General features: G+C 43.0%; 2 protein-coding genes across 2 annotated transcripts; one reads left to right on the forward strand and one right to left on the reverse strand.

Moving 5' to 3' along the window:
- Positions 1 to 3,210: 3,210 nt before the first annotated feature.
- LOC123062075 (50S ribosomal subunit assembly factor BipA) lies at positions 3,211 to 17,783 on the forward strand. Its single transcript, XM_044485410.1, has 19 exons — positions 3,211 to 3,675; positions 4,170 to 4,244; positions 4,332 to 4,482; positions 5,090 to 5,158; positions 5,241 to 5,413; positions 7,676 to 7,813; positions 7,940 to 8,065; positions 8,173 to 8,271; positions 9,360 to 9,483; positions 9,622 to 9,685; positions 9,900 to 9,954; positions 10,041 to 10,165; positions 10,447 to 10,520; positions 11,468 to 11,517; positions 11,742 to 11,828; positions 11,907 to 11,957; positions 12,029 to 12,112; positions 12,419 to 12,469; positions 17,275 to 17,783. The coding sequence occupies exons 1-19, from the start codon at positions 3,334 to 3,336 to the stop codon at positions 17,356 to 17,358; spliced, it is 2,022 nt and encodes a 673-aa protein (XP_044341345.1). The 5' UTR covers positions 3,211 to 3,333; the 3' UTR covers positions 17,359 to 17,783.
- A 1,478-nt stretch (positions 17,784 to 19,261) lies between these two features.
- On the reverse strand, positions 19,262 to 25,740 carry LOC123062076 (28 kDa heat- and acid-stable phosphoprotein). The gene is made up of 8 exons (XM_044485411.1): positions 25,497 to 25,740; positions 24,667 to 24,704; positions 24,298 to 24,378; positions 24,129 to 24,212; positions 23,828 to 23,862; positions 23,188 to 23,273; positions 22,818 to 22,883; positions 19,262 to 19,546 (listed from the first exon to the last, which is right to left on the reverse strand). Exons 1-8 carry the CDS (start codon positions 25,561 to 25,563, stop codon positions 19,512 to 19,514), a joined length of 492 nt encoding a protein of 163 aa, XP_044341346.1. The 5' UTR covers positions 25,564 to 25,740; the 3' UTR covers positions 19,262 to 19,511.
- Positions 25,741 to 25,975: the final 235 nt, after the last annotated feature.

The following is a 25,975-nucleotide window of genomic DNA, read 5'->3' on the forward strand; positions in this document are numbered from 1 at the left end:
CGTCATCGTCGAGGCTTGCCTCGTCTTCGGGGGGAGGTGTGTAATTATCCTCCTCCTCTCCATCTGCCGCTCTCTCGGGCGGGCAAGCTTCTCCATCCTCCTGCTCTAAATCTTGCTGGAGGGGATTGTTGTCATTTTCGGCACTGTCCGGAGTGCTATTATCTCTTGTGCCGGTATCACTGCTTTTGCCTTGGCGGGACTTAGAACAACGCCGCTGACGTCGGCGCTTGGGTTGCTTCTTGGAGGGGTCATCCTCCGATGTCCCGTCGCCATTGCCTTCTTTGGGTGTGTCCACCGTATATATATCATATGATGAGGTGGTTGTCCACTGCCCTATGGGCGGTGGTTCTTATTCGTCTCCTGCATCGTCGTCCATACCATCGATGTCTTCAGAGTCGAAGTCGAGCATGTCGGTCAAATTGTCGACAGTGGCTACTAAGTGGGTGGTGGGTGGGCGATGAATTTCGTCATTCGCATCCCAATCCTGCCGGGCATAGTTCGGCCAGGACTCTCCTGACAGGGAGAGAGACCTTAATGAGTTCAGTATGTCGCCGAAGGGTGAGTGCTGAAAGATATCCGTGGAGGTGAACTCCATGATCGGCGCCCAGTCGGATTCGATAGGCACGGGCGCAGGCGGTTCGGAGTCCGTGGCCGGGGAAGAATCCGGCATTTTGGCATCGCGGCTCCTGTGAAGGGTAAGGTTGATACTCGGCTCGATCGCCGCTGAGAATGCGGCCTCCGTGGCGGGGTCTATCCACCCGTCCATGGATGGCGCAATTGGCTCCGAATTAAGGGTCGGAGCGGTTGCCGGTGCAGTCTCCTGAACACTGTCCGATGGTAGAGCTAAATCATGCTCATCGTGACCATGCGGCGCACTCGGCAGGGGCTCGAATCCGTCGAAGATCAAGTCTCCGCGGATGTCGCCCGCGTAGTTTAAGCTTTCAAACCTGACCTGGTGGCCAGGGGCGTAACTCTCGATCTGCTCCAGATGGCCAAGCGAGTTGGCCCGCAGTGCGAAGCCGCCGAATACAAAGATCTGTCCGGGGAGAAAAGTCTCACCCTGGACTGCATCAATATTGATGATCGGAGGAGCCATCAAGCCTGACAATGACGACACAGAGGAACTCTCAATGAAAGCACCAATGTCGATGTCAAAACTGGCGGATCTCGGGTAGGGGGTCCTGAACTGTGCGTCTAAGGTGGATGGTAACAGGAGGCAGGGGACACGATGTTTTACCCAGGTTCGGGCCCTCTTGATGGAGGTAAAACCCTACGTCCTGCTTGATTGTTCTTGATAATATGAGTAGTACAAGAGTTGATCTACCACGAGATCGAAGAGGCTAAACCCTAGAAGCTAGCCTATGGTATGATTGTATGTTGTCCTATGGACTAAAACCCTCCGGTTTATATAGACACCGGAGAGGGCTAGGGTTACACAGAGTCGGTTACAAGGAAGGAGATCTACATATCCGTATTGCCAAGCTTGCCTTCCATGCCAAGGAGAGTCCCATCCGGACACGGGACGAAGTCTTCACTCTTGTATCTTCATAGTCCAACAGTCCGGCCAAAGGATATAATCCGGCTATCCAGATACCCCCTAATCTAGAACTCCCTCACCAAGCAAGCTTGGCGAATTCTTCAAGTCCCAACATCTTTGTGTGCCCATGTGCTTAAGACTCGATACTTCAAGGATGACTCGATTCTAACGGCTTCGTGCCCTTCATCTGGATCATACACGTTCATAAGCGTGCTGCATGGGAGGGACCTGCTTAGGAAGGGCCTTATTTGGAGAATAGGAAACAGAACTAGCATCAATATTCACCATGATCCATGGATTCCAAGTTCGGGCAGTTCGAAAACGCTAGGACAAATTTACATTCTGGACATCACTAAGGTTGCGGACCTTCTAAGAGCAGATGGCTTGGGATGGAACAATGAGCGAGTTGACTCTATGTTTACCACGGGGGATGCTACAGATATCAAGCAGGTTGCAGTGGGGGGTCCGACAACTAATGATTATATGGCCTGGAATCTGACAAAAAATGGGCTATTCACGGTGAAGTCGGCCTACCACTTCAGGATGTATTTGAACAGGGCCAAGACCGGACAGCCGGGGCCCTCAAATTCAGTCCAAACGCATAAAGGGTATATGGCCTTGTGGGAGACAAGTGCGCCAGCAAAAACAAAGATCCATATGTGGCGTATTATCAGAAACGGCCTCGCCATTGGGTCGAAGCTCCTTCGTCGTCGTATCAAGCCGGGGATTTTTTTGTGCTGCGTGTGGTCGTGAGGAAACGACGACGCATCGTTTTTGGACCTGCCAGCATTCGGTTTAGTTTTGTAGGGCGTTGTGTTTGGAATTGGGAGTAACGGTGGATATCCCGCCGTGTCAGTTCGACTCTCAGAACGCTATCGCCTCCTGGCTCCTTGGTTGGTTTGCTGGGGCGTCAGACGATGAGAAGGAAATTATGATCCAGTCGGTGTATAGTCTGTGGCTAGCAAGAAATGAAGCAAGGGATGGAAGAAGAATTGCACTGCCACATGAAATTGCCACTGCTATCAAGATGCATCTTGCGGAATGGAAGGAAACACACCAGAACGATAAACTTGTTCGGGAGCAGAAGATGGTGCATCGATGGGAGCCACATGATGATGGATGGGTCAAAGTGAACTCTGATGGAGCAGTTTCACGCTTTGGTGAGAAGGGCGGTGGCGGGGCTGTATTGAGGGATCATCATGGAGCTTTTCTGGGTGCATCCTGCCAGTTTTTCCCACACAACGCCGATCCAGAAGCTGTGGAGGTTCTTGCCTGCAGGAGTGCGGTTCAGTTAGCAAGCGCAATTCAGACTACGAGATTACATATGGAACTGAACAGCAACATGCTGGTGCAAATGCTCAACCAGCAAACACGGAATTTATCTGCAGTAGGGCCTTGGATAAAGGAGATCAAAGAGATGCTCAACACATTCACCGAGTTCAAAGTCGCTTGGGTTCGGCGCTCTGGGAATATTGCCATGCATAAATTAGCTAAAGTAGATGTAGGAGAAGAGAGGTGTGGTATTTGGGTGGATTCACCACCAGACTTTATTTTAGAATGTAATTTCGAACGAGGTTCCAAACTTGATTTGAATAAATAGCGGCAAGTTCCACTAAAAAAAAGGATATTGGCGTGCCAGTGCAACGAACCACACGCACACGGGCCGTCAGCCCGTCAGACCCGACCAAAACCCTCGACCGGCCGCGTCTACCTCCGCGGCCGCGTGCTTCGATCCGACCTGACCGCGCAAAATCTCGCACACGCACCACCCTTCCCCCGCCGCCGCCACGAACGACATGGCCGCAGCGCTTCTGCTCCGCGGCCTCCGCTCGTCGGCGCGCCGGGCGCGCCCCGCCTTCCCCTCGCCGGCCTCGGCCCCGCCGCCCTTCGCCTCCTCGCTCCTCCACCGCCTCTACTCCTCCGCGGCCGCGTCCGCGGCCAGCCCGCCTTCCTCCGCTCTGGGAGGCGTTACGGACCCGGCTCGCATCCGCAACGTGGCGGTGATTGCCCACGTTGACCACGGGAAGACGACGCTGATGGACCGGCTCCTGCGGCAGTGCGGCGCCGACATCCCCCACGAGCGCGCCATGGACAACATCAGCCTCGAGCGTGAGCGCGGCATCACCATATCCTCCAAGGTAACCCTCTCACAGTCGCATGGATAGTGCGTGGCTACTTAGGCTGCGCGCGAGAATTTCTGCTCGGCATTTTGTCGAGCAAACTGCGCGCGTCAGAGGAGGGGCCATAACACAGACACAGGACTGAGATCTGGTCCAAAGGGCATACTCAGTTTGCTATTTTGTTGGCCTCTGTCACGACACCTTGTGCGCATTTATCTATGAATTCGAATTAGTGGGAGGATGGACCGATGGATGCCACGTCTGGTTCAACAACTGGCTGGCTAGAGCTCAGAGCCTGTGCTCAGTTACCCACTCATTAACTCTCTGGCAGTTCTACATACTCTTTAGGCGTGTTGCAATGAGGGCCGCAAGTAGCAGAACACTAGTCTGCCCCATTTTAATGTCCTAATGAAGCATTGTCGTAACAGGGAAGATGTTGACAAACGTTTTCCAATGTAGATAATGTGGCAACGTATGTGACATTTCTTGTTTCCTTTTGGTTAAATGTTCAGGTCACTTCTGTCTCTTGGAAGGAGAATGAGCTCAACATGGTCGATACCCCTGGCCACGCTGATTTTGGTGGCGAAGTAAGCACTTTTGGTATAATTGTATACTTATAAGACTGAAATGATGATTTTGATGTGGTGTTTGAGATGGCCATTGCCTTTTTATAGGTTGAGCGAGTTGTTGGAATGGTGGAAGGGGCGGTCTTGGTTGTTGATGCTGGGGAGGGACCTTTAGCACAAACCAAATTTGTGCTTTCAAAGGCTTTGAAGTATGGTTTACGCCCAATCCTCCTCCTCAACAAGGTTGATAGGCCTTCAGGTCTGCTCATTACCAGAAATTTCGCCCATTAAACAGTAATCCACGTCTCATGGGTGTAGTGTTTGAGTTTGAACAAAATAACGAAAACAACCCATTTTTTTACGCAGAGCAGAATCATTTGGTTGTTGAGCAACTAAGTTGTACTTGTTTGTTCCATTAAACAAGGATGTTACCGTATGAACATGTCCATAGGTGAATTGCCATAATACAGACAAAGCATAAATAGAGACTAGGTGCATGCAAAGTCAACTTAGAGTGGCGGTAATTTAGTGAAGGTAAGGGAAGAAAACTATAGAAATATGTACAGTAGTCATTAATTAACTGTACAATGAGGCTACTAAACCATCACTTTTCTTATGTTAACTCCACATAACTGGAAATCTAGCAAATTTTGTCTTACAAAGGGCACAGTCGGATCTGGTAAATTTGCTTACAACTAAGGAATCTAGCGTTTCCTTATAGTCCTGTTTATCCTGCTAGCAAAGTAAATTTTCTCCGGAAGGTAAAAAAAATATTCTAATTGCAGATGGTATACATGTGCATTAATTTTTTGGCACGTATATGTTCCTTGTACGTTGTATTTGTTGTAACTCTTCTACGCCAACAGTTTCTGAAGAAACCTGCAACGAAGTTGAGAGCTTGGTCTTCGATCTTTTTGCAAATCTGGGTGCCACAGGTGCATTTCTAGCAATTCAAATTGGTTTGCCTTAGAACTTTCTTTTCTTTTTTAGTGACATTGTTTTGTTTACATATTACAGAAGAACAGCTAGATTTCCCAGTTCTTTATGCATCAGCTAAAGAAGGGTGGGCTTCCTTGAAATTCACTAAGTGTCCGCCTGATAGTGAAAAAAACATGTCTCCTTTGCTTGATTCAATTGTACAACATGTTCGTTCCCCAAAAGCTGACCTTGAGGCTCCGTTCCAAATGTTGGTTAGTATACCGAACAACATCAGAACATGATATTTGTTTGAGATGAGAAAGCATTTTATATTTCTTTGTTATTCCTGAATCCATGCTTTGTAAAGTGTACGATACAATGAGTGGTCATTAAGTGGACTGCATTTACTTTCTATAAGAGTGTTCCACTTGAATTAGCAACTACAACACGATTCCTACCTTAATTGTTTTATACGACGTATAGTGTTAGCTTTGAAGAACTACTATCAATTGTTTGACCTTCTACTTACAAAGCAAAACAACGTGTCCCCAAGTCTGTACTCCCTCCGATCCATATTACTTGTCGCTCAAACGGATGTATCTAGACGTATTTAAGTGTTAGATACATCTGTTTGAGCGACACCGACAAATAATATGGATCGGAGGGAGTACTTTATTTCTTCTGGCTTCACACGACTTGGTGCAGCCATAGTTCTTGGTCCACCACTAATGACTCGTACAGCATTCTTTTCATGGAATTTATTTATTTGAGCTCCTGTAGATGGCAAGATGCTCAGTATGTGTCTTAGCTGTACCATTTCGGAAAGTGGTTATGCATCTTAATTAGACCGGAGTAAAATAGCTCCAAGACAAATTATATAACATCTTGAAAAATATCCAAACTGGATACAGTCTCCACTCAGTTCAATCCAATACACCTGGTTAAGCAAGGCCAGCCATGATGGATAAGCTAATTGTGTTTTGCTAGCACATCTGATACAATCTTGAAACATGTTGATTTTATTCTCAAGTCAGCTATGTATGGGGTGATGCAGGTTAGCCTCGTAAGCTAACCTAGATATGGCTTAGGTACAATCATGAGGCATCCACGCATGCTGCAGCAACCATGATAATGTTGTTGCGCGCATTCACCTACCTTTTTAGTAAAAATTGCAAGAGGATTATCCCCTATTGTTTCTTGCTTTTAAGAATGAATTTGCTGAAGGCATCAATATGAAAGGTGCTTGATATGTACTTCTTTATTCCTTTTCTCTTTGGTCCTTGCTTTGTTCAGCGAGCAAAAAAATCTTGGGTGGTTCAACATTAATAATGGAATGTTGAGTAGTGGTTGAAATGGGGCTTTTAGCTTATTGTCCATGCTTCCATGTTGATAGTTTTTCCCCCTCTTAGTACATCTCCTAAGGTGGTGTATGAATTTAGTCCTCGTTATTGAGGAATGAGTATCAATTTGTTTCACTACCTTTTGCAGTATGACATCAACTTTCAGTCTTTCACTGAGTCATATTTTGGATGTCTACATTTCTTGTGATTTCTTTGGCCCAGTTCATATTTCATGGATAGTTGGCAAGAACCTTTGTCGTCCCATGATCATAACAACATGGCTCAAGCTGTTATGTATGCAGTTTCATCTTTCTTTGATATAAAAGTTTGCCACATTAACCATGTTAAAATCACATTTGATTATGTTAGATGTATGGTAGCCGAGCATATTAGTTGGTCTGTAGGTATTAGTTACTACTCTACTGTTGTGTAGTACATGTATATGTTTGGTCCATTGGAATAACTAAAAGTCCATTTCCTTACACATAACACTATGGGAATATGCTGTAAGTTCGAGCCAGGCTAACATCTGTCTGGAAGAGCACTACACTGCCGATGTGTATACCAGCTACCAAGCACTGTCCTAACTTGTAGCTATCCTTGTTGCTTGCATACTCTGAGACATCTGTAAATGGCAAACAATTAAACTATTACAGTATAGAATTGAATGAAATTGCATATGTACTGGTCTGAAAGAAGTAGTCAAATATTTTATTCCAAGTGAGTTGACTATACTGCCGATGTGTATACCAGCTACCAAGCACTGTCCTAACTTGTAGCTATCCTTGTTGCTTGCATACTCTGAGACATCTGTAAATGGCTAACAATTAAACCATTACAGTATATTTTTAATTCTTCGAGTTATCTGTCAGAATTGAATGAAATTGCATATGTACTGGTCTGAAAGAAGTAGTCAAATATTTTATTCCAAGCAAGTTGCATTTTTTTCTTAGCCGTTGGTAAGGAATGTCCACAATATAAATCATCATATGGATTTTTCTTGTTTCAACATATCACATTTTATGTTCTACAGACAATTCCTTTATATCCTTACAGCAATTACTTTTCTATAATGCTCCTTGAGCGTGGATCCCCCTTATTTCGAAACAGAGGAGTTTAAATATGATGCTCCATCTAGCATTCATCTGTGTTTTGAAATGTAAACTCAAATAAGTTTGTAACGGTCCTGTACAGGTTTCCATGATGGAGCGTGATTTTTACCTAGGAAGAATACTCACTGGGCGTGTAACCTCTGGAGTTATCCGTGTTGGCGACAAAGTTCATGGTCTGCGCATCACGGATGAAGGGGTTCACAAGATTGAGGATGGAAAGGTGTGACCGAACTTCTTGCACCTTTTCTCTTTGATGCCGAACCTATTCTTTACCATCCAATATGTGTTTGCCAATTGGGTTTATTAAAAGCTTTAACAACCTTTGTATGTTACAAAATAAATTTAGGTTGTCAAGCTTATGAAAAAGAAAGGCACAAGCATGGCAGTAATAGAGGCTGCAGGCGCTGGTGATATAATCTCAATGGCTGGATTGTCTGGTCCAGCAATTGGACACACCGTGGCAAATCCGGAGGTAGGGGTAACATGTTTTGATTGGCTACTTGTTGCTGTACAGAACGTATTCTCCTTTTCAATTGTCAGCAATTCTTTGTTTTCATATGTGAATGTAATTGTGTGTAGGTTTTGACTGCTCTGCCTGCAGTTGAGTTGGACCCTCCCACAATTTCTATGACTTTCGGTGTGAATGATTCACCACTGGCTGGCCGTGATGGCACTCATGTAAGTACCAAATAACAGTTCACCACTTTCGGTGTAAATGATCCATCTTGATCCTCTTTCCATCTGAGCAAACCTGAGCGACTCCTATTTGACTAAGTGGAACAAAAAAGGTGTCTACACATGTCAGAACAGGAGTGCTTGGCAACCAGTTCTTATTTTGTATGCCACATGCAGAACAATTATAAATTTCAAGACATGATAAATGATGCTGTGAAATTTATCGTGCCTGTTCATGTATGTTTAACTGTTGTCTTACAATTTCATATAGAGTTCAGAAATCCCTTAATAGGTGTTAATTGTCGTGGAACAATGATAGTGTACTCTACACATTACACAACTATTTTGTTCAGTAGGTAGATTTCATATGCAGGTTTTGAAAATATATCTTTATATTTCAGGTTGGATTTGATTTGTTTGGTGTATTTACACTAAAAATATTCTCTGTTTGACCTTTGATTTTTGGGGGAAAATAGAAGCATAGCATTTGGCCAGGTTGTAACTTTATAACTTGATGTAGTTGACAACCCATTGCTCAATTACAAATCATGAGTAGATGGAAAAGGCTGACCTCCAGTATATGATGGATGACAAATTTGTTCTCGAATCATCAAATTTTCCCAAATCTATTGTCAGTTAGCTTCTGAATGTGCTTCTAAATTGGTAGGTGAGAGTAAGGAGCTAGTCTCCTACTATCATTAAATATATGGGGGGCTAAATCCAAGGTATGGTGCTAGCCTCCTACTATCCTATGCAATATAAGTTTTTTTTTTGCAGTATGCACCATGATAGATTAATTGTGAAGTTCCTTTGGCATTTTCTAATGTTTGACATAACAAACTTACACCAACGTATTTATGAATTCTGATTATGCCATTTTACATCATCATATGTGGAATTTTATGAGGACTTGTCATTGCTTAAATGACATAAGATCCAATAGCGCTTCTATAGATTAACTTGACATGTTGCTGGTGCCAACTAAAATGAACTCGTTGGAGCATAATCTGTCAATTTGTTGGGTGATATTTTAGTGTATAATTTGCAAAATCTGAACTTGGCCGACTTGGCTTGATTTTAAAATTTTGCAGGTAACTGGAGCGAAAATTGGGAACCGTTTGATGGCAGAGGCTGAAACAAACTTGGCAATTAATGTTCTTCCTGGACCATTGTCAGAATCTTATGAAGTTCAAGGAAGGGGAGAGCTTCAGTTAGGTCTGAAACTTTGATGAAGTCCCTCATATTCTAGCTGAAATTTTATTCAACTCATTTAAAAGTGCCTCATGCCAATTTTTTGTGATATAATGAGAAATTTAGTCATCAACATCATAGGATGATCTGTCTAACTTACAGGAATCTTAATTGAGAACATGCGGCGTGAAGGATTTGAGCTTTCAGTTTCACCCCCAAGAGTGATGTGAGTTCCAATCAATCACAAACATTATTATGTCTCATTTGCATGCAAACACTTTTTGTGGCAAGCTAACCGTCTCAATTCTTTAGCTAGACATTCATATTTGTCTCTTTTATCAATCATATTCACTCCTTCCTTTCTAATACGTGTATCTCTTTGAGCAATTTGACTGCACTTTGTCCACTATGAGCTTGACCAGTTTCTTTATGGAAATTAGGTATAAAACAGAGCGTGGGGAAAGGCTAGAGCCTATTGAAGAAGTTACTGTCGAGGTAGCAATCAGGAAAGCTATGTTTGAGCTTCTTTATCTTCACATGTTTTAATCTTATATTTTCAATTTATGAATTGGATATTGTAGGTGGACGAGGAGCATATCGGATTTGTGTTGGAAACCCTTAACAACAGGAAGGGGGAATTGTTGGACATGGGCCCTGTTCCTGGGACAACTGGAAGAACTCGGGTCTTCATGACCTGTCCATCTAGGTCAGTAGTGGTCTCTGTTCTGCTGATTACTAGTTGCATCACTTGTTAGCCATTTGTACCTTAATATAGTTATATTTCACCTTTTACTTCTATAATTTTAGCCAATTATGTTCGTTTTCGTATTTGTATATTGCCTGTTTACCTCATGGATATGCCCCCAGTAGAATTTACTGTAAAATCAAATGAACCTAATTTTGGAATCTACCGATTCCTTTGACTTGATGTAATATGCATTTATGGTTTTGGTTCAGATAATATGAAATGAGCTATTATGGATGCAGGGGTTTGGTGGGTGTTAAAGGAGTTTTCAACAGCTTTACACGTGGAACTGGATTTATGCATCGTGCTTTCCAGGGTATGATGCTATTTATAATTCGGTGCTACATAACGGTTGCAGTCTGTAACTCACACATGTTGTTTTTAGGTGAATAGCAGGCCACATAGTCATGTCATGAATTCATAGACTTGAAGTGCATAGACAATGGTCAAAACCAGAATTCTCGTCTTCCCAGTTTAGAGGCAAATTATGTAGTGATCTGTGCAGACTTTGCTGTTAGTGCTGTTAGTCTTCGATTTTCTTTCAACTGCATAAGTCAAAGGATCGAGTCCGGAATGATGATATACGAGATAGAGTTGGGGTAGCACCAATTGAAGAGAAGCTTGTCCAACATCGTCTGAGATGGTTTGGGCATATTCAGCGCAGGCCTCCAGAAGCTCCGGTGCATAGTGGACGGCTAAAGCGTGCGGAGAATGTCAAGAGAGGGCGGGGTAGACCGAATTTGACATGGGAGGAGTCCGTTAAGAGAGACCTGAAGGATGGAGTATCACCAAAGAGCTAGCTATGGACAGGGGTGCGTGGAAGCTTGCTATCCATGTGCGAGAGCCATGAGTTGGTTGCGAGATCTTATGGGTTTCACCTCTAGCCTACCCCAACTTGTTTGGGACTAAAGGCTTTGTTGTTGTTGTTGTTGTTGTTTGTTGCATAAGTCAAAGGATCACAGCCCGTTCTGAAAGTATTATTACCACCTTGTGCTGTTTACCTTAGGTAGATGTCAACGATCCTCCAGTTTTCAGGCTATGCATGTGCACACGGTTGCCACAGACCATGAAAATAAAATTTATGCTATGACACAAGAAAATTAGTGCGCTACTGCATCAAAATGCAGCAGTTTATTTGCGTTGCATGCCTAACTAGATTTCAAGAATTCTTGACGTATGATTTCCCAATGAATGCAGCATATGCTAAATACATGTAACTAAGACTTCATTGTTATCTGACCGATGGTTTCCCTATGAATGCAGCATATGCTAAATACAGAGGTCCACTAGGCACTGTTAGAAAAGGAGTTCTGGTAAATCAAATTTCAGCACCTTCATAATCTTATATTCTTATGTTACTCTTATTTGCTTATCTTTTAAATTATATTTTACACTGCAATAAGGTATTAATACTGATATTCATTTGAGCAAAGAAGCAAGCATAACTTAAGTAAATAGAATCAGTACTTTTGAACAATACCTATGTGCTTCTGAACTCTACAAGTGGAGCTTAATTTTTCTCCATGTTCATATATAGGTATCTGTTGGCAGAGGATTTATCACTTCACATGCACTCATGAGTTTAGAAGCTCGTGGTACTCTTTTTGTCTCTCCTGGGATGGAGGTAGCTATCACTTCATTTTGTTATAGTACCTTCTAGGTGCAGGAGATTACCTTAACTCTCTTTCTTCCTTGTTGAAAGACATATGAAGGCATGATAGTTGGCGAGCATTCACGTGATAGTGATCTTGAGGTAAGTTGATTATTTACTTAGCATGAATCAGTTCCTGTCCGCTAATACATGAAAATAATGTTGTTGGGCAGATCAATCCTGTGAGAACTAAAGAACTTACAAACATCCGAGCTCCTGGAAAGGATGAAAATATCCGCCTGTCTCCACCTCGCTTGGTATGTCCTTTGCTCATGTATCAAGACATCATGAGATATCTGCACTTTGTGTGTGCGTGTGTGTGTGTGTGTGGGATATAGACACAACATACTACAAGACCTAATTGACAACCATCAAGGCCCCGTTGTGGACCTAGAACATCATGGCCACACTTTTCTTTGTTTTTGGAGTTGAGGACGGATAGCTTTAGATATGTGCATTATTTTGATGAAGAAATGTAGCATTCCTTCTTTTGGGCTCATTTAACCAAACACAGTGACTCTTAGCTATTGCATAATCTTAATGGAAGCTGTTGAACCATGCAGATGACTTTGGAAGAGGCAATTGGATATGTTGCTGTAGATGAGCTTATTGAGGCAAGTTTTTTTTTCTTAAGTTCTTCAAACATTTAATAGAGCAAAATTTTCACTCTGAGGATCGAGTGTGGTAAATGGTGATAAACAATTGATTCTTCTAGACTCTGAAGCATTGTTCCAATTCCTGTTTCATTGAAGTTAGAAAAATGGATACTTAGTTGGTTATATTTGATTTTTAATGATTACATATAACTTATGTCAAAATAAAATGTCGATACTTTAAAATAAACTCTAGAGTCTAAAATCAAATAAAGATCGGTATGCAATGTTATTTCTTCCAGATAAGAGTAAGCCATAATCTTTTGCCATGCAGTTTGGTATTACTGCTTCTATCCAGGTTTATAAGTCGGGCTTGGGTTTATAAATCTTCAATTTCACTAGCGAAACATGGGTTGTATGCTGTAAAAGATTTATCTTCAGATTCATGGTCAACATAGCTCTATCTTGATCTGGATACGGTGATAAGTGAGGAAGGATCGGCTCGTGACATCCTTAGTGGTGCTCTACATCGACGCTTGGGTGTAGTGAAAAGTGAGCAGGGATCTTCGCAGTTGACTCGACGAGTGCGAAGGGTAAGGAAGCTAGCTGAGCCAAATAGAATTCGCTTAGGTAGTTGGAATGTAGGGTCCTTGACGAATAAGTTACGGGAGTTAGTTGATGCAGCGGTGAGGGCAGACGTTGATATCCTTTGTGTCCTAGAAACCAAATGGTGTTGATATCCTATGTGTCCAAGAAACCAAATGGTGTTGATATCCTATGTATCCAAGAAACCGAATGGTGTTGATATCCTATGTATCCAAGAAACCCAATGAAAGAGACAAAAGGCGAAGGAGGTGGAGGATATCGGCTTCAAGTTGTGGTACACGGGGACAACTAAATGGAGTAGGCATCTTGATTAACAAAGTATAGTGTGGTAGACGTCAAGAGGCAAGGGGACCGGATCATCCCGATCAAGCTCGTCATTGGGAACTTAGTTCTTAGTATTATCAGCAAGTATGCCCCACAAGTAGGCCAAAATGAGAGCACGTGGGAAGGCCTGAAGGACATGGTTAGGAGTGTACCTATTGGCAAAACGCTCTTCATAGGAGGAGACCTCAATGGCCACGTGTCTAACACAGGTTATGAAGGGGTGCATGGGGTTTTTGGTATGGCAACAGGAATGAAAAAGGAGAGGATGTCTTAAGCTTTGCTTTAGTCTTTGACATGATCGTAGCTAACACCCTCTATGAAAAGAGAGAATCCCATCCAGCGATTTTTAGTACTGGTCAACACTCTAGCCAGATTGATTTCGTCCTCCCGAGAAGAGAAGACAGACGTGCTTGCCTAGATTGTAAGGTGATACCTGGAGAGAGTGTTGTCCCTCAACATAAGCTTGTGGTGGCTGACTTCCACTTTCGGATACACGTCTAGCAGGATAAGCGCGTCAAAATCGCTAGAACAAGGTGGTGGAAGCTCTGGGGGAGGCAATTGGGCTTTCAAGGAAAGGGTTATTAAGGAGGGCTCTTGGGAGGAAGGAGGTGATGCAAACAATATGTAGATGAAGATGGTGAGTTGCGTTCAGAAGGTGGCTTCAGAAAATTTGGGGTGAGCAGGGGAAGTAAAAGCGAAGCTAAAGATACCTAGTGGTGGAACGATGATGTCCAGAAGGACCTCTACCGGCGTGAGTGAAGCAAGGGGTCGGGCGTATGAGGACCTCTACCAACTTTTAAACACGAGGGAAGGGGAAAGGGACATCTATAGGATGGCCAGGATCCGTGAGAGTACTGAGTCATGTCAACCAAGTCAAATCCCTTTGTGTTTTGTATACAAGGCCACTATCCCATTTTTCAGGTACCAAAAAAAAGCCAATTAATAAATAGCACGATTAATTGTGTGAAAACCTTTCGTGTTTCGGACTAACTAAACATGTTGTATGTGGCGCCTCCTCTATGGCTGCATGCAACGTTTGCATTAATAAGCACCATCGGACGAGGCAAAAATCTTATCAATTCATCTCGGGAAGAGATATTGGCATTGTATAGATGCAAATTGTATTTCCTTATAGTGGCCTTGTATTTAAAGCCGGAGGGGAGTAGATGGCAAGAGTACTTCGACAATCTGTCCAATTGTTAGAATTAGAGCTCTGCCATTGAGTTGGACTCCTTTGATGATATCAACAAACGTTTTGTTTGATGAATACATGAGTAGAGTCTTGAGGTTAGGGAGGCTTTAAAAAAGATGAACCCTTATTTTCAACCTCATTTTTCAGTCAAAGAAGATGTGTGAAGAATGAAGGCAAGTTATACTAGTACCAATCTTCAAAAATAAGAGGGATGTTCAAAGTTGCATTGATTACCATGGAATTAAGCAGATGAGCCATACAATAAAGTGTGACCAAAAATCTGTTTGGTTTCATGTCTTGGAGGTCAACCATGGAGGCTATTTTCTTGGTACGACAACTTATGGACAGGAAGGACCTTCGTATGGTGTTCATTGACTTGGAAAAGGCCTGCGATAAGATACCGTAGACTGTCATGTGATTGGCCTCATAGAAACACAAAGTCCCAACAAAGCACATTACCCTCATCAAGGAAATGTATGATAATGCTGCGACACTGATGACTTTCCAATTAAAATAGGATTGCGCCAAGGGTCAGCTTGAGCCCTTATCATTTTGCTTTGGTGATGAGTGATGTCATAAGGGGTATACAAGGAGATATCGCATGGTGTATGCTCTTTGCGGGTGATGTGGTGTTAGTCGGCGATAGTCAGACGGGGTTAATATAAAGAATCGAAAGTTTTAGGCTTAGTAGAACTAAAACTGAGTACATAGGTGCAGTTTTAGTACTACGAGGCATGAGGAACAGGTTAAGCCTTGATGGGCGGTCAATGTTGCAAAAGGATGGTGATATCGATGAAGATGTGAGCCATCTAATAAAAGCCGGATGGATGAAATGGCGCCAAGCTTTTGGCGTCCTCTTTGACAAGAGAGTGCCCCAAAAGCTAAAAGGCAAGTTCTATAGGATGGCAATTGTATCGGTGATGTTGTATGGCAGAATGTTGACCAACTAAAAGGTGACATATTCAATAGTTAGATGTAGCAGAGATGTGCATGCTGAGATGGATATGCGGCCACACAAGAAAGGATCGGGTCCGAAATGATGATATACGAGATAAAGTTGGGGTAGCACCAATTGAAGAGAAACTTGTTCAACGTCGTTTGACATGGTTTGGGCATATACAATGTGGGCCTTTAGAAGCGCCGATGCATAGGCGGAAGGATAAAGCGTTATGATAAAGTTAAGAGATGTCAGGGTAGAACAAACTTGACATGTTAAGAGAGGTCCGTAAAGAGAGACTTGAAGGACTGGAATATCACCAAAGAACTAGCCGTGGACAGTGATATGTGGAAGTTAGCTATCCACGTGCCAGAACCATGACTAGGTTTCGAGATCTTATGGGTTTCAACTCTATCCTACCCGAACTTGTTTGGGACTATAAAACTCTTAAAGGCTTTGTTGTTGTAGATTCGCCGTCCAATGAAGTTTTACATATATATACTTTTTATGGCATATTATATATGTTTTGTATGTAACATATGAAGTCCCAACTCCCAAGGGATATACAAGGAGATATCACATGGTGTACGCTCTTTGCGGGTGATATATGGTGCTAGTCGATGATATTCGGACGGGGTCGATAGGAAGTTAGAACTGTCGAGACAAACCTTGGAATCGAAAGGTTTTAGACTTAGTAAAACTAAAACCGAGTACATGAAGTGCAGTTTTAGTACTACTAGGTAGGAGGAGGAGGTTAGCCTTGATGGGCAGGTGGTGCCTCAAAAGGACACCTTTCAATATTTAGGGTCAATGCTGCAGAAGGATGAAGATATTGATGAAGATGTGAACCATCGAATCAAAGCCGGATGAATGAAGTGGCGCCAAGCTTCTTGCATTCTTTGTGACAAGGGAGTGCCACAAAAGCTAAAAGGCAAGTTCTATAGGACGGCGATTCGACCCGCAATGTTGTATGATGCTGAGTGTTGGCCGACTAAAGGACAACTTGTCCAACAGTTAAATGTGGTGGAGATGCGCATGTTGAGATGGATGTGTGGTCACACGAGGAAGGACTGAGTCCGGAATGAGATATACAAAATTTGGGGTAGCACCGATTGATGAGAAGCTTGTCGAACATCGTTTGAGATGATATGGGCATATTTAGCGCAGACCTCTAGAAGCTCCCGTGCATAGCGGACGGCTAAAGCGTGCTGATAATGTCAAGAGAGGTAGGGGTAGACCATGCTTGACTTGGGAGCAGTCCGTAAAGAGATCTGAAGGATAGGGGTGCGTGGGAGACCTTATGGGTTTCATCTCTAGCCTAGCACAACTTCTTTGTGACTAAAAGCTTTGTTGTTGTTGGCATATTACATATGTTTTGTTAGTCAAATTGACAACCTAAAAATCTGTACCTACTTACAAAGTAGGCTGGGAGCATGTTTTAAAAGTAACTTTCTATTGAATCAGGGAACTATACTTTGTGTACCTAAAAAATGTAAGAAAATAGTTTGTATACTATACAATATTGGCGTGTCAGTGTGGGGGCATTGAAATCCAAAATAATTCTGCTAATGTGTTGGGGTGCTGATTAATCCAAACAGAAAATATGGTTTTAGTTGGGATAACAATATACCCATCTGTCTCAAAGAAAATGAGTTATTGTCTAGCTGGTTTTCCATTTGTGCATATTATTATTCCAGTTTCATCTTGGAAGCAAGTTCTTATATTATGCTGCTTTATATTGAGTTGTTGGCATTTGAACCTGATCAGGTTACTCCCAAGGTCATACGGCTTCGGAAGAAATACCTGGACGCCAACAAACGCAAGATGATGAAAAACAAAATCATGCAGTGAAGTTCGAAACTTCCAGTCACATCTATCTAGTACTGCTAAAGCCACTACTAGTATTGCGCTATCCTCCAAAAGGCATGTCCGTTTTTTGCATACAAGGCCCATCCAGTTTCTACACACAGCAGTGGGAGGATTGTTTCGTAGGACACTAGCGATGAATAAGCCCAAGGTTGAGCTGCTGTTGTAACAAAACAGAGTGGGTTTAAGTTAGAATTACCTCGTGAAGGTATAGCATTATAGCTTTTCTTTAATAGTGAATTTTGGGAACACAGAAATATTACCCTCGAAGGGTATGGTACTCTTTCGGCAGTTCGAGAAAAACAAACTGAGGTACTCTGGTTGAATTGGCTGCTTTTGTTGACACATTTGGAAACGTCTTGTGAGAAATTAAAGCAAATAAAGTCTCACGCTAACTATAGCATTCAATATGACAATGTTGTTACAATGTTTGTCATTACAATGGATTATGATGTTTCATTTTTGCTACTCCCTCCATTCCTTTTTTGTGTCAAACTTTCACTTGTAATTTTGGTCAACAAAATATGGATTATATGTCATGAGAACTGTATCATTGGAAAGTTATTTCAAATGTGCATCTAATGACATACTTTATGTGGCATATAACTAACTTTTTGTTGGTAAAATTAATGGTCAAAGTTAGACTAAAGAAATATGAAGTAACCTTGTATAAGAGAATGAAGGGAGTAATTTTATTGGAGTACTAGGGGCGTTTCCTGCACAATAGCCCGCCGAGCAAGGGTAGTATTAGGCGGAGATGTACAAGAAATTTGTTTGGAGTTCTGAAGAAGAACCAAAAATCAACATGTCAAGTTTTTAAAAAATTGAAAAACAGAGCAAGGGTAGTAGGCGGAGATGTATAAGAAATTCGTTTGGAGTTCTGAAGAAAAATTGAAAATCAAATTTTCAAGTTTCAAAAAAATTGAAAACAATCCACATGTACATATAGATGTACTCTACATGTTTGTAAAGCTTACGATGAGATACATGTGAGCTATAGAAGAAAACACACGTGAAGTTTAATGATTTTGTTATTTTTCGTTACCTCATAAGTATTGCATGAAAATTTTACACACGTTGATTTTTTTCAGAATTCTTGAAAATTCGGTTTTTATTTTTATTTTTATTTTTATTTTTAAGAAAATAGGAGCTTCAAAATGTCATACTCCATGCTGAAACTAAGATTTGGAGGACAGATTCACAAATATATATACTCCAGCGAACACTACTTTTTTCAAAAATATTATTTTGTATACCTCCAAATTTTCTGGAAACAAATACACACGTGTAGTGTGTGGTTATGAATTGTCGTCAATATATATTGTCATGTGGCGTATCAAAACATATAAATACATAAATCAAAATGGGTCTCCTTTTTGTTGTATTTGGGTCAAAAATGAGAAGAAGAAAAATATTATGCATGGAGAAATAAGTCTGTTGGGAGACTAAATCAGAGCTGAAACTTCTCAAGTCATACAATGTGTTATATTTAGAGATGACAAAAAAATATCTACAATGTGTTATATTTTAGTTTTGTTTTTAATAACTAGCTATTTTTTTTAAATATGAAGAGATAAATTATGCTCAGAAACCATCTCTTAAATAAGAGAAGACAAGACTATTCTTATGATTTCGCTCTCCTCAATCTCAGCATTTATTTATTTTCTAACACTCGTAAGATAGCACCATTGTACATGCCCTAATCACCACATCTATTCAGTTATTCCATCACACCAAGGTATTGTGTATTTGCCCTAAAAAAGTATTGTGTATTTGATTGATGGCACACATGCGCTCTTCTGCCCTCAAAAATAAGTATTGTGTATTTGATTGATGGCATACATGCGCTCGCTCTTCTCCATCATTCACACAACGAAAGCCCGCAACATCAAATTTCAACAGTTATTTTCCATACCAATTTGAGTGAAAGCAAATCTCACATAAGCTGATCTCACTAAATGTGTACCCTGCCAAGCTCAAGTTTACAGCAAGCCACACCGACAGGACTACTTTACACTTGTCAATGCACGGTTTTTATGGAAATGTAGATGATGCAATAGAGACCAGGGTTTAAATATACTAAGATGCATAGAAATAAATGTCCAGCCAACACAGCACAGCCTCCACAACCTACGCGGTTATTTGCGCGCTTCGGTCTTCCTCTGTTCTTTAGCTGCAAACAACAGGATATGATTCAGTGCACAACTCGTAATATTCTCAAACTAAAGAATGTGACACTGTTTACAAATTTTTAGGTTAATGAAAATACGAACACTTTGTTGTGCATAAGAGACAAAATGATGTTAATGCAAAGTATTCCCTTTATCCGGAATTAGTTGCTGCTCAAAGACGTCTGCGTTTGAGCGGCAGCTAATTCCCGCCGCTCAATTCCGGACGGAGGATGTAGTACATATGGAGAGCCTCCCAAAAGATTCCCTTTCTTTTTCTCTCTGTGCTCCAAACGACTCTCCAAAATATTCTATTCGCCTATATTTATTAGTCTATTACCATTTCTAACTACTTTTCAATAGATGTTATGCGAAGGCCACATAGTACTATTTGGCAGGTAGTCGTTTAGAGTTTGGTTGGTGTTACACTATGCCTAGGAAAAATTGATGTCTGGCATGGGCCTGAGAACTGGGCAGATAACACGGGAAAGGAAGGGCCGGGAAAGTCAGCTCAAAAGCACACAACCCGGAACAAGCCGCCTTTCCCCTTTCCCATGCTCCCGCGAGAGGTGAAGAGGGAGAAGGCTTCGTTTCCACGGTCGAAAGCCAGCGAGCCCGGCGGTTCCTCTTCCCTCCGGCGGCGGGAGGGGAGGGGAACCCCGGCGCTTCGTTCTCAGTGTGTAGATAGGTTAGGTTTAGGATTTGGTGGAGCAACGCTCTAGTGACGGCGGTGTCTCATCAACATTCGTTTCTTCCGAGGCTCCGTCCCCCTTGCCGATGTCCTACAGGATGGAAGAGGAGCCTTTGGGGTAGATTCCTGCCGCTTTGTTTGGGCGGTGAGGTTTGGTTCTACCTTGCCGGCGTGCGCGGTGGCGGGCATCGTTTGCCTAGGTGTTGTCTACTTCGGCACCGTCAGCGAAGATGGGAGAGATGTGTACAGGAGATATGGCCGACACACAGTGTTGGCCCGTGCGGTAAGACGGGGCTTGGTCTCGGGTTTGTGGTCTGCGGCATGCGGCTTCGGTGGTCTCCTTCGTTGTGGTCGGACGGAGACGACGGAGCCGAGGACCGGCAAGCATGGGAAGGATCCCCGGCCGACCACTTCTTTGGCTCACAAAGCGGCTTCGACTGCAATGGAGTCTCTCCGGTTCAGGGTTGGATGGCGACTCGTCCGCTTCCTCGACGGCACTCCAACAGCGGTACGGATCTGCGTGGAGTGTTGGCGTTTTTTGCATTTTGCCCCCCCAGGCTTTACTTGTTTTTCTTGGGGGCCTTTCTGCTGTGTTTCTGGCCCCTTCTACTGAGTGCTGCATGTATGTTGTGTTTACACTGTAATGAACACGCGATTTCTCCTAAAAAAAGAACTGGGTAGACAAGTGTGTGGCTCATGACCTAGCCAGATTATTAAGCATTCTAATACGATGTAATGCCACTGTACAGTTTAGTCCATGTGAAGATAAAAAGTGCAGAAAAGTGACCCCCTAAACTTGGCTTTCAAGGTCAATTTAGTCCATACTCCGTAGTGAGGCAAGTCAGAGAATCTCGTCCACAATGGCATGCTGCCAAGTGCACATACACCACATGTGTGAGGAAACCAACACCTCTTCCAGGCCTAGCTAATTTGCAGAGAAAAAAAATGTATGCAATTCCTGTCGAAAGGCTCCCAATTTCGTCACCACCTCCAAAAACCACAATCGCCAAATCCCTAGCTTCCAAAATTCCACTTCATGGAATCCTAGGGCCCAAATCCCTCTCTACATCTGGTGCAAAATAGCAGCGGCGACTTAAGTGCGACAACGGCAGCATGCGAACAGAGCATCATGGCGCTAGCCTCTCCCTCTCTGATACTCATGTGTGCATTGATAGGAGTAATGACAGTAGGTTCTAGGCGAATCACTATTGGAAAGGGAGGTGTGATTGACGGTTGTTCATAGGCGACTCCCTCTTCGGTGGTCTATGACAGCTCTAGCGTGCAGATTTCTTCTTAGTATCATCTTGATTCGGGGGTTATTTGTTGGGTTCTAATGGTCTAATTTTCACACTCGATTGAGCCATATAGGACTGCTGCTACCTTGAGGAAGACGAAGGGGAGAGGGGTGGAATGGTCTGGTCATGGAGACTGCAAAAAATGTCAGGGTAATAAATGCAAAAATTACATGGTGACCAGACGCTTCAGCTTCCTCCCGTGTGCTTTCTGTCCATCATGGCATGCCATGCTACTTTTCAAAAGTGCAGCTCCCTCCCTCCCTCTGAACCATCAACGATTACGAGTCAAACGACTAGTCTAGACTAGTTGCAAAGTGAGTGTCGACTGCATTTCTCGTGTAGACTAGCAGACCGAGTCGAGCCGTGGATGGACTAGTCGACGACTAGTCTGGGCTAGTCGACCAAATCGAGTCGAGCGACTCAAAATTTTGGAGGTATAAATGAGCTTGCTGGAAGAGGCCGCCGCCACTCATCGCCGGGACGGCGGATGTCGCAGCCAGGCGCGGCGGCCGGCTGGAGCTCGTGCTCGGGCGGCGGCCGTGGCCATGACCCGTAGGCGAGCGCGGCCCTGAGACGAGAGAGAAGGAAGAGAGAGAGAGTGAGAGAGAGAGGAGAGGGAGGAGGCACGGCGGTGGTCGGCGAGCTCGCCGGCGGAAGCGGCCGGAGGCGCGGGGCACGCGCACGTACTCCCGTGCGTGTTGGCACTGGCGGCTGAGTTGGGATCGATTGGGATCTTAGGGTTCCAGTGGCTGGGACGTGAGTTAAGTATAGGCTAGCCAATTGGGCCCAAATGGGCCAGCTGGTGGGGGCATGCTGTGTGGCGCTAGGCTGGGCTGGGCCTGACTAGTGTTGGCTAGCACTGCTGGCCTGTAATGTGCTGTACAGTTTACTACATACTACTCCATACTGCTACTAGGTATTAGTAGTTGAGTACTACAGTACTATGTCGACTAGTCCAGCACTAGTCTAAGACTAGTCCGATTAGTCTATGAGTCTCAACCTCAGAACGACTCGTCGACTCGTAATCCTTGTGAACCATACAGAACTAAGTACCCATTCACAACTCCTATTCCGTCACAAATCCCAAATTGCAGACCCTGTTATAGATAAAGAAGTTGGAACTATTCAAAGGTGTTAAAATGCCTTTTAGCAAAAAATATCAAAGGAACAAATACTTCAGCATGAGAAACTGATGAGACAGGTAGAGGTCAAAGACTATATGTGAATACGATATGTAGGGCAACGATGCTGAACTTAACATGAACAATAGACAAATATCAAGGGGCATACCAGCTTTCTCCTCTTCGCGTTTCTTTGCAGCATCTGCTCTTTGCTGCCTTATTAAAGCAAGACGTTCTGCATTTGCAAGACAATAGTTATGGCAATCTGCAACTTCCACGAATGCTTCAATATTGAATGTATGCAGGGCTTTAAAAAGTTGATGATTATATATGATTGGGCAGTAGCTGTGAGTTCACTGCTGCTGATATCAATACTCTATTCACTCAGTTCATTCACAAAACGCTACTCTCCTTATTGTGGTGTATGTTTCTGTGTGAGTCCAATCTTGTAGCAGTCCATGTGAAGAGTACATATATAACCATGGCCAAGAGACACCAAGAGAAGATAAGAGGTAAGCACAACATGGAAAAAATCTCACCCAAATCTTTCTTCGCCTGTTCTGTTTTGCCTTGCTCCTGAAGCTTCATATAGCGCTCATGAGATTTTTGTTTCTCGATCTCCTCTCTAAAAATAAACATGATAGCAGTGTGTCAGCAGAGTTGATGAAACGATTTTTTATAACAATGCAATGGGGCAGATCACAATGGTACGAACTTCGACATAATAGGTGTTGTGTTCTTTCCACTCACACACACACTCTCTCCCTTACAGTTTTACACGGAACTGTTTACCATGAAGACCATCTCTACATAAAGGTGAGTACCAACATAGTGACTAGAGACTAGAACGAATCTGAGATGTGCTACCTACAGACTCATGAGAACCTGCAAACCAGTGGGAATGACGTAATATAGAAGGTAATATGCTGACCACTAATATGTACCACCACATAGGTTTTGTTTATCTACTGATTCATTATATTAGTTTTTTTTTTTGCATGCCCACTTGCCCAGAGGCTACAAGTTCATGTTCCTCCATTTCTCAAGGTAGACACAGAAGCAGTGCACGAGCATTTGCAGCGAGATATGGTACACAAACAGAGTGTAAGACAGAAAACATGGAATAACCATCGCATTTCACAAATAGGAAAATAGCACAAGCTGATATAAGACAAGTACCTCTCACGCCTCGAGAGTTCAGTTGTCTTTCCAAGCTGAAACGTGCAAGCTTAGTTAGTTGGAGATATGTATGGCAATATTTTGTATCAACATGGAAAGAAGATTTTAAAGCTCATAAAGAGTTCCACTTCACTTTTCATGATTGAAAATAGCTGGGCAACGCCATTTGTATGACAACATAGAAAAGGCAATGGAGGAAAAGACGAGGAAACTTAATACTATCACCAGTGTGGCATGCTATTTTATGATATTTAGCCACCAGTAGTAAAGTCATAGATGCTTCTGGTTGTAACACACTTACATCAGCTTCTTTGGCTTTTATATTCTTTGCTTTCACCAGGTTTGGATTTTCGATTTGAATAACACCTTCAGTTCCTTTATGTTTCTGGAATATTATAAACTGAATCAGATTGGTAAACAATGAATCATGCACATGAACATGTACTTCCAAATGGATAAGTGCATAAAACCTTCTCTTCACCGTCGTCTTCGGATTCTTCGTCTTCAGATTCTTCCACTTCTTCCTCTTCCTCTTCTGCTTCAGCTACATTCTATATTAAAAAATATAAATCGATGATCAGAAAGGAGTATATCATGATCACATTTGCATTAAACGTAAACACTTCATCTATATGCACTCAAAAACTCTTGGTATTTTTCCCAAATGATTATGAAATCGGCTGTAACAATTGGAAAAAAAAACTACACAATCAGATTAGCAAATATAGGACCTCAGTGGCTATATGTTAGAATCAGAAGTTTATAATACAAGCACAACAAAGGCATAGGTAACCTAATATTATGTTGATGAAATTAATTCAATTCCGGAAGGTGCAAACCTTCTTAAACGACCGTGGACGCCCTGAAGTTCCAGAAGCTGCATTTAAAATATCAAATATAAGTCAAAGCTACACACGAAAGAATAGCAAAAGTAAAATTGCCAAATACAAATGACTCAATAGTCACTGAGGTGCAAACAAATATATACGAAGGCACCCAAAAAATGTTTTGTAGAGGTACGCAAACAAATTCAAATGTAGCATCTCTCTTGTATAATGCCTCGAAAACGCGTATTCGTCTGAGACTAGATAAATACATGGTGCTATTGATATCTCACTGCGTTTAAACTTCACAAATAAACTTTTTCTGTGAAGCTCTGATAAGAGTGAAAATGAATGGAAACTCCATTAACAAATCAAGGGAAGAAGCAAATGAAGTTGTCCAGTACTCCAGTCATGTGATGGAGAAAGCATCTAAACCTTAGGGAGGAAATACGCAAAATGTGTAGTCTATGAGCATCCAGAGGCTTGCCCACTGGAGGCCTCCGCCAGTGATCCAGACCAAACAAAAACGTTAACACTAAAGACGCACGGGATAGATCAACGAAGAACCCATCGTCGACAACCCATAGCATCATTGTAAGCAAATCGTTTTATGTTAAGCCATGCCTCCTAGTAAAACCAAGCATGTTGACGTCACCATGAGCTACCCTTATCCTACCGGAACACCGCAACCAAGCGAAAGAAGAAGAAGAAAAGCCTCCTCGCCGCAACATCAGATCAAGCAGTCGCCTGGACAACGGCGGCAGACAAAGCCCACTAGCTGGCACTGAATTTGACTACGACGGGACCGAACGGAATCGAGGAGGGGTGAGGGCTCAGGTCGTTACCGATCTCCTCCGGGGTGGAGAAGTTGCGGCGGCCGGTTGGCTTGCCCTTGAACTTGCCCCTGCCCATGGCGGCGGCGGCGGCGGCGGCGGCGGACGAGGAGAGAGGGGACGAGGCGTGTGGAGGAGAGAGGGGACGGGAAGCGGGGGTCGCCTAGTCTGTACGCTGGATGGGAATCGGGAAACCCTACTGTCACGGCCGCCTTTTTACAGTGGTGGGCTGGGATGGGAATGAGATTCAGTGCAGAAATGGTCAATTGGGGAATTCGGGGGTTGGGGCTTTTGGGGTGGGACCCGGGTGCGACCGCTCTACGGGAGGAAAAAAAGGTTTGTGAAATGAAATAATGAAATAAATACTTAAAAAGTCGGAAATGTTAGGCTGGTTGTAATGGCGAGTATCATATACTGATAATAGTGTATGATACTACCTCCCTAATGCATAGTACTATCATATATTAGTATCATATATTAGTATCATGTAT

The sequence above is a fragment of the Triticum aestivum genome, chromosome 3A (genome assembly GCF_018294505.1).
Source record: "Triticum aestivum cultivar Chinese Spring chromosome 3A, IWGSC CS RefSeq v2.1, whole genome shotgun sequence".
NCBI lineage: Eukaryota > Viridiplantae > Streptophyta > Magnoliopsida > Poales > Poaceae > Triticum > Triticum aestivum.

What these genes read in the sequence shown, in the direction of transcription:
- LOC123062076 (XM_044485411.1), bottom strand. Translation starts at nt 25,563, where the DNA reads ATGGGCAGGGGCAAGTTCAAGGGCAAGCCAACCGGCCGCCGCAACTTC. An exon ending in AAGACGACGGTGAAGAGAAG is followed by an intron (nt 24,213 to 24,297) that starts GTTTTATGCACT and finishes ATAATATTCCAG; the next exon opens with AAACATAAAGGAACTGAAGG. An exon ending in ACGCGAAGAGGAGAAAGCTG is followed by an intron (nt 19,547 to 22,817) that starts GTATGCCCCTTG and finishes TGTTGTTTGCAG; the next exon opens with CTAAAGAACAGAGGAAGACC.
- LOC123062075 (XM_044485410.1), top strand. Translation starts at nt 3,334, where the DNA reads ATGGCCGCAGCGCTTCTGCTCCGCGGCCTCCGCTCGTCGGCGCGCCGG. An exon ending in GCATCACCATATCCTCCAAG is followed by an intron (nt 3,676 to 4,169) that starts GTAACCCTCTCA and finishes TTAAATGTTCAG; the next exon opens with GTCACTTCTGTCTCTTGGAA. An exon ending in AAGGGGAGAGCTTCAGTTAG is followed by an intron (nt 9,484 to 9,621) that starts GTCTGAAACTTT and finishes TCTAACTTACAG; the next exon opens with GAATCTTAATTGAGAACATG.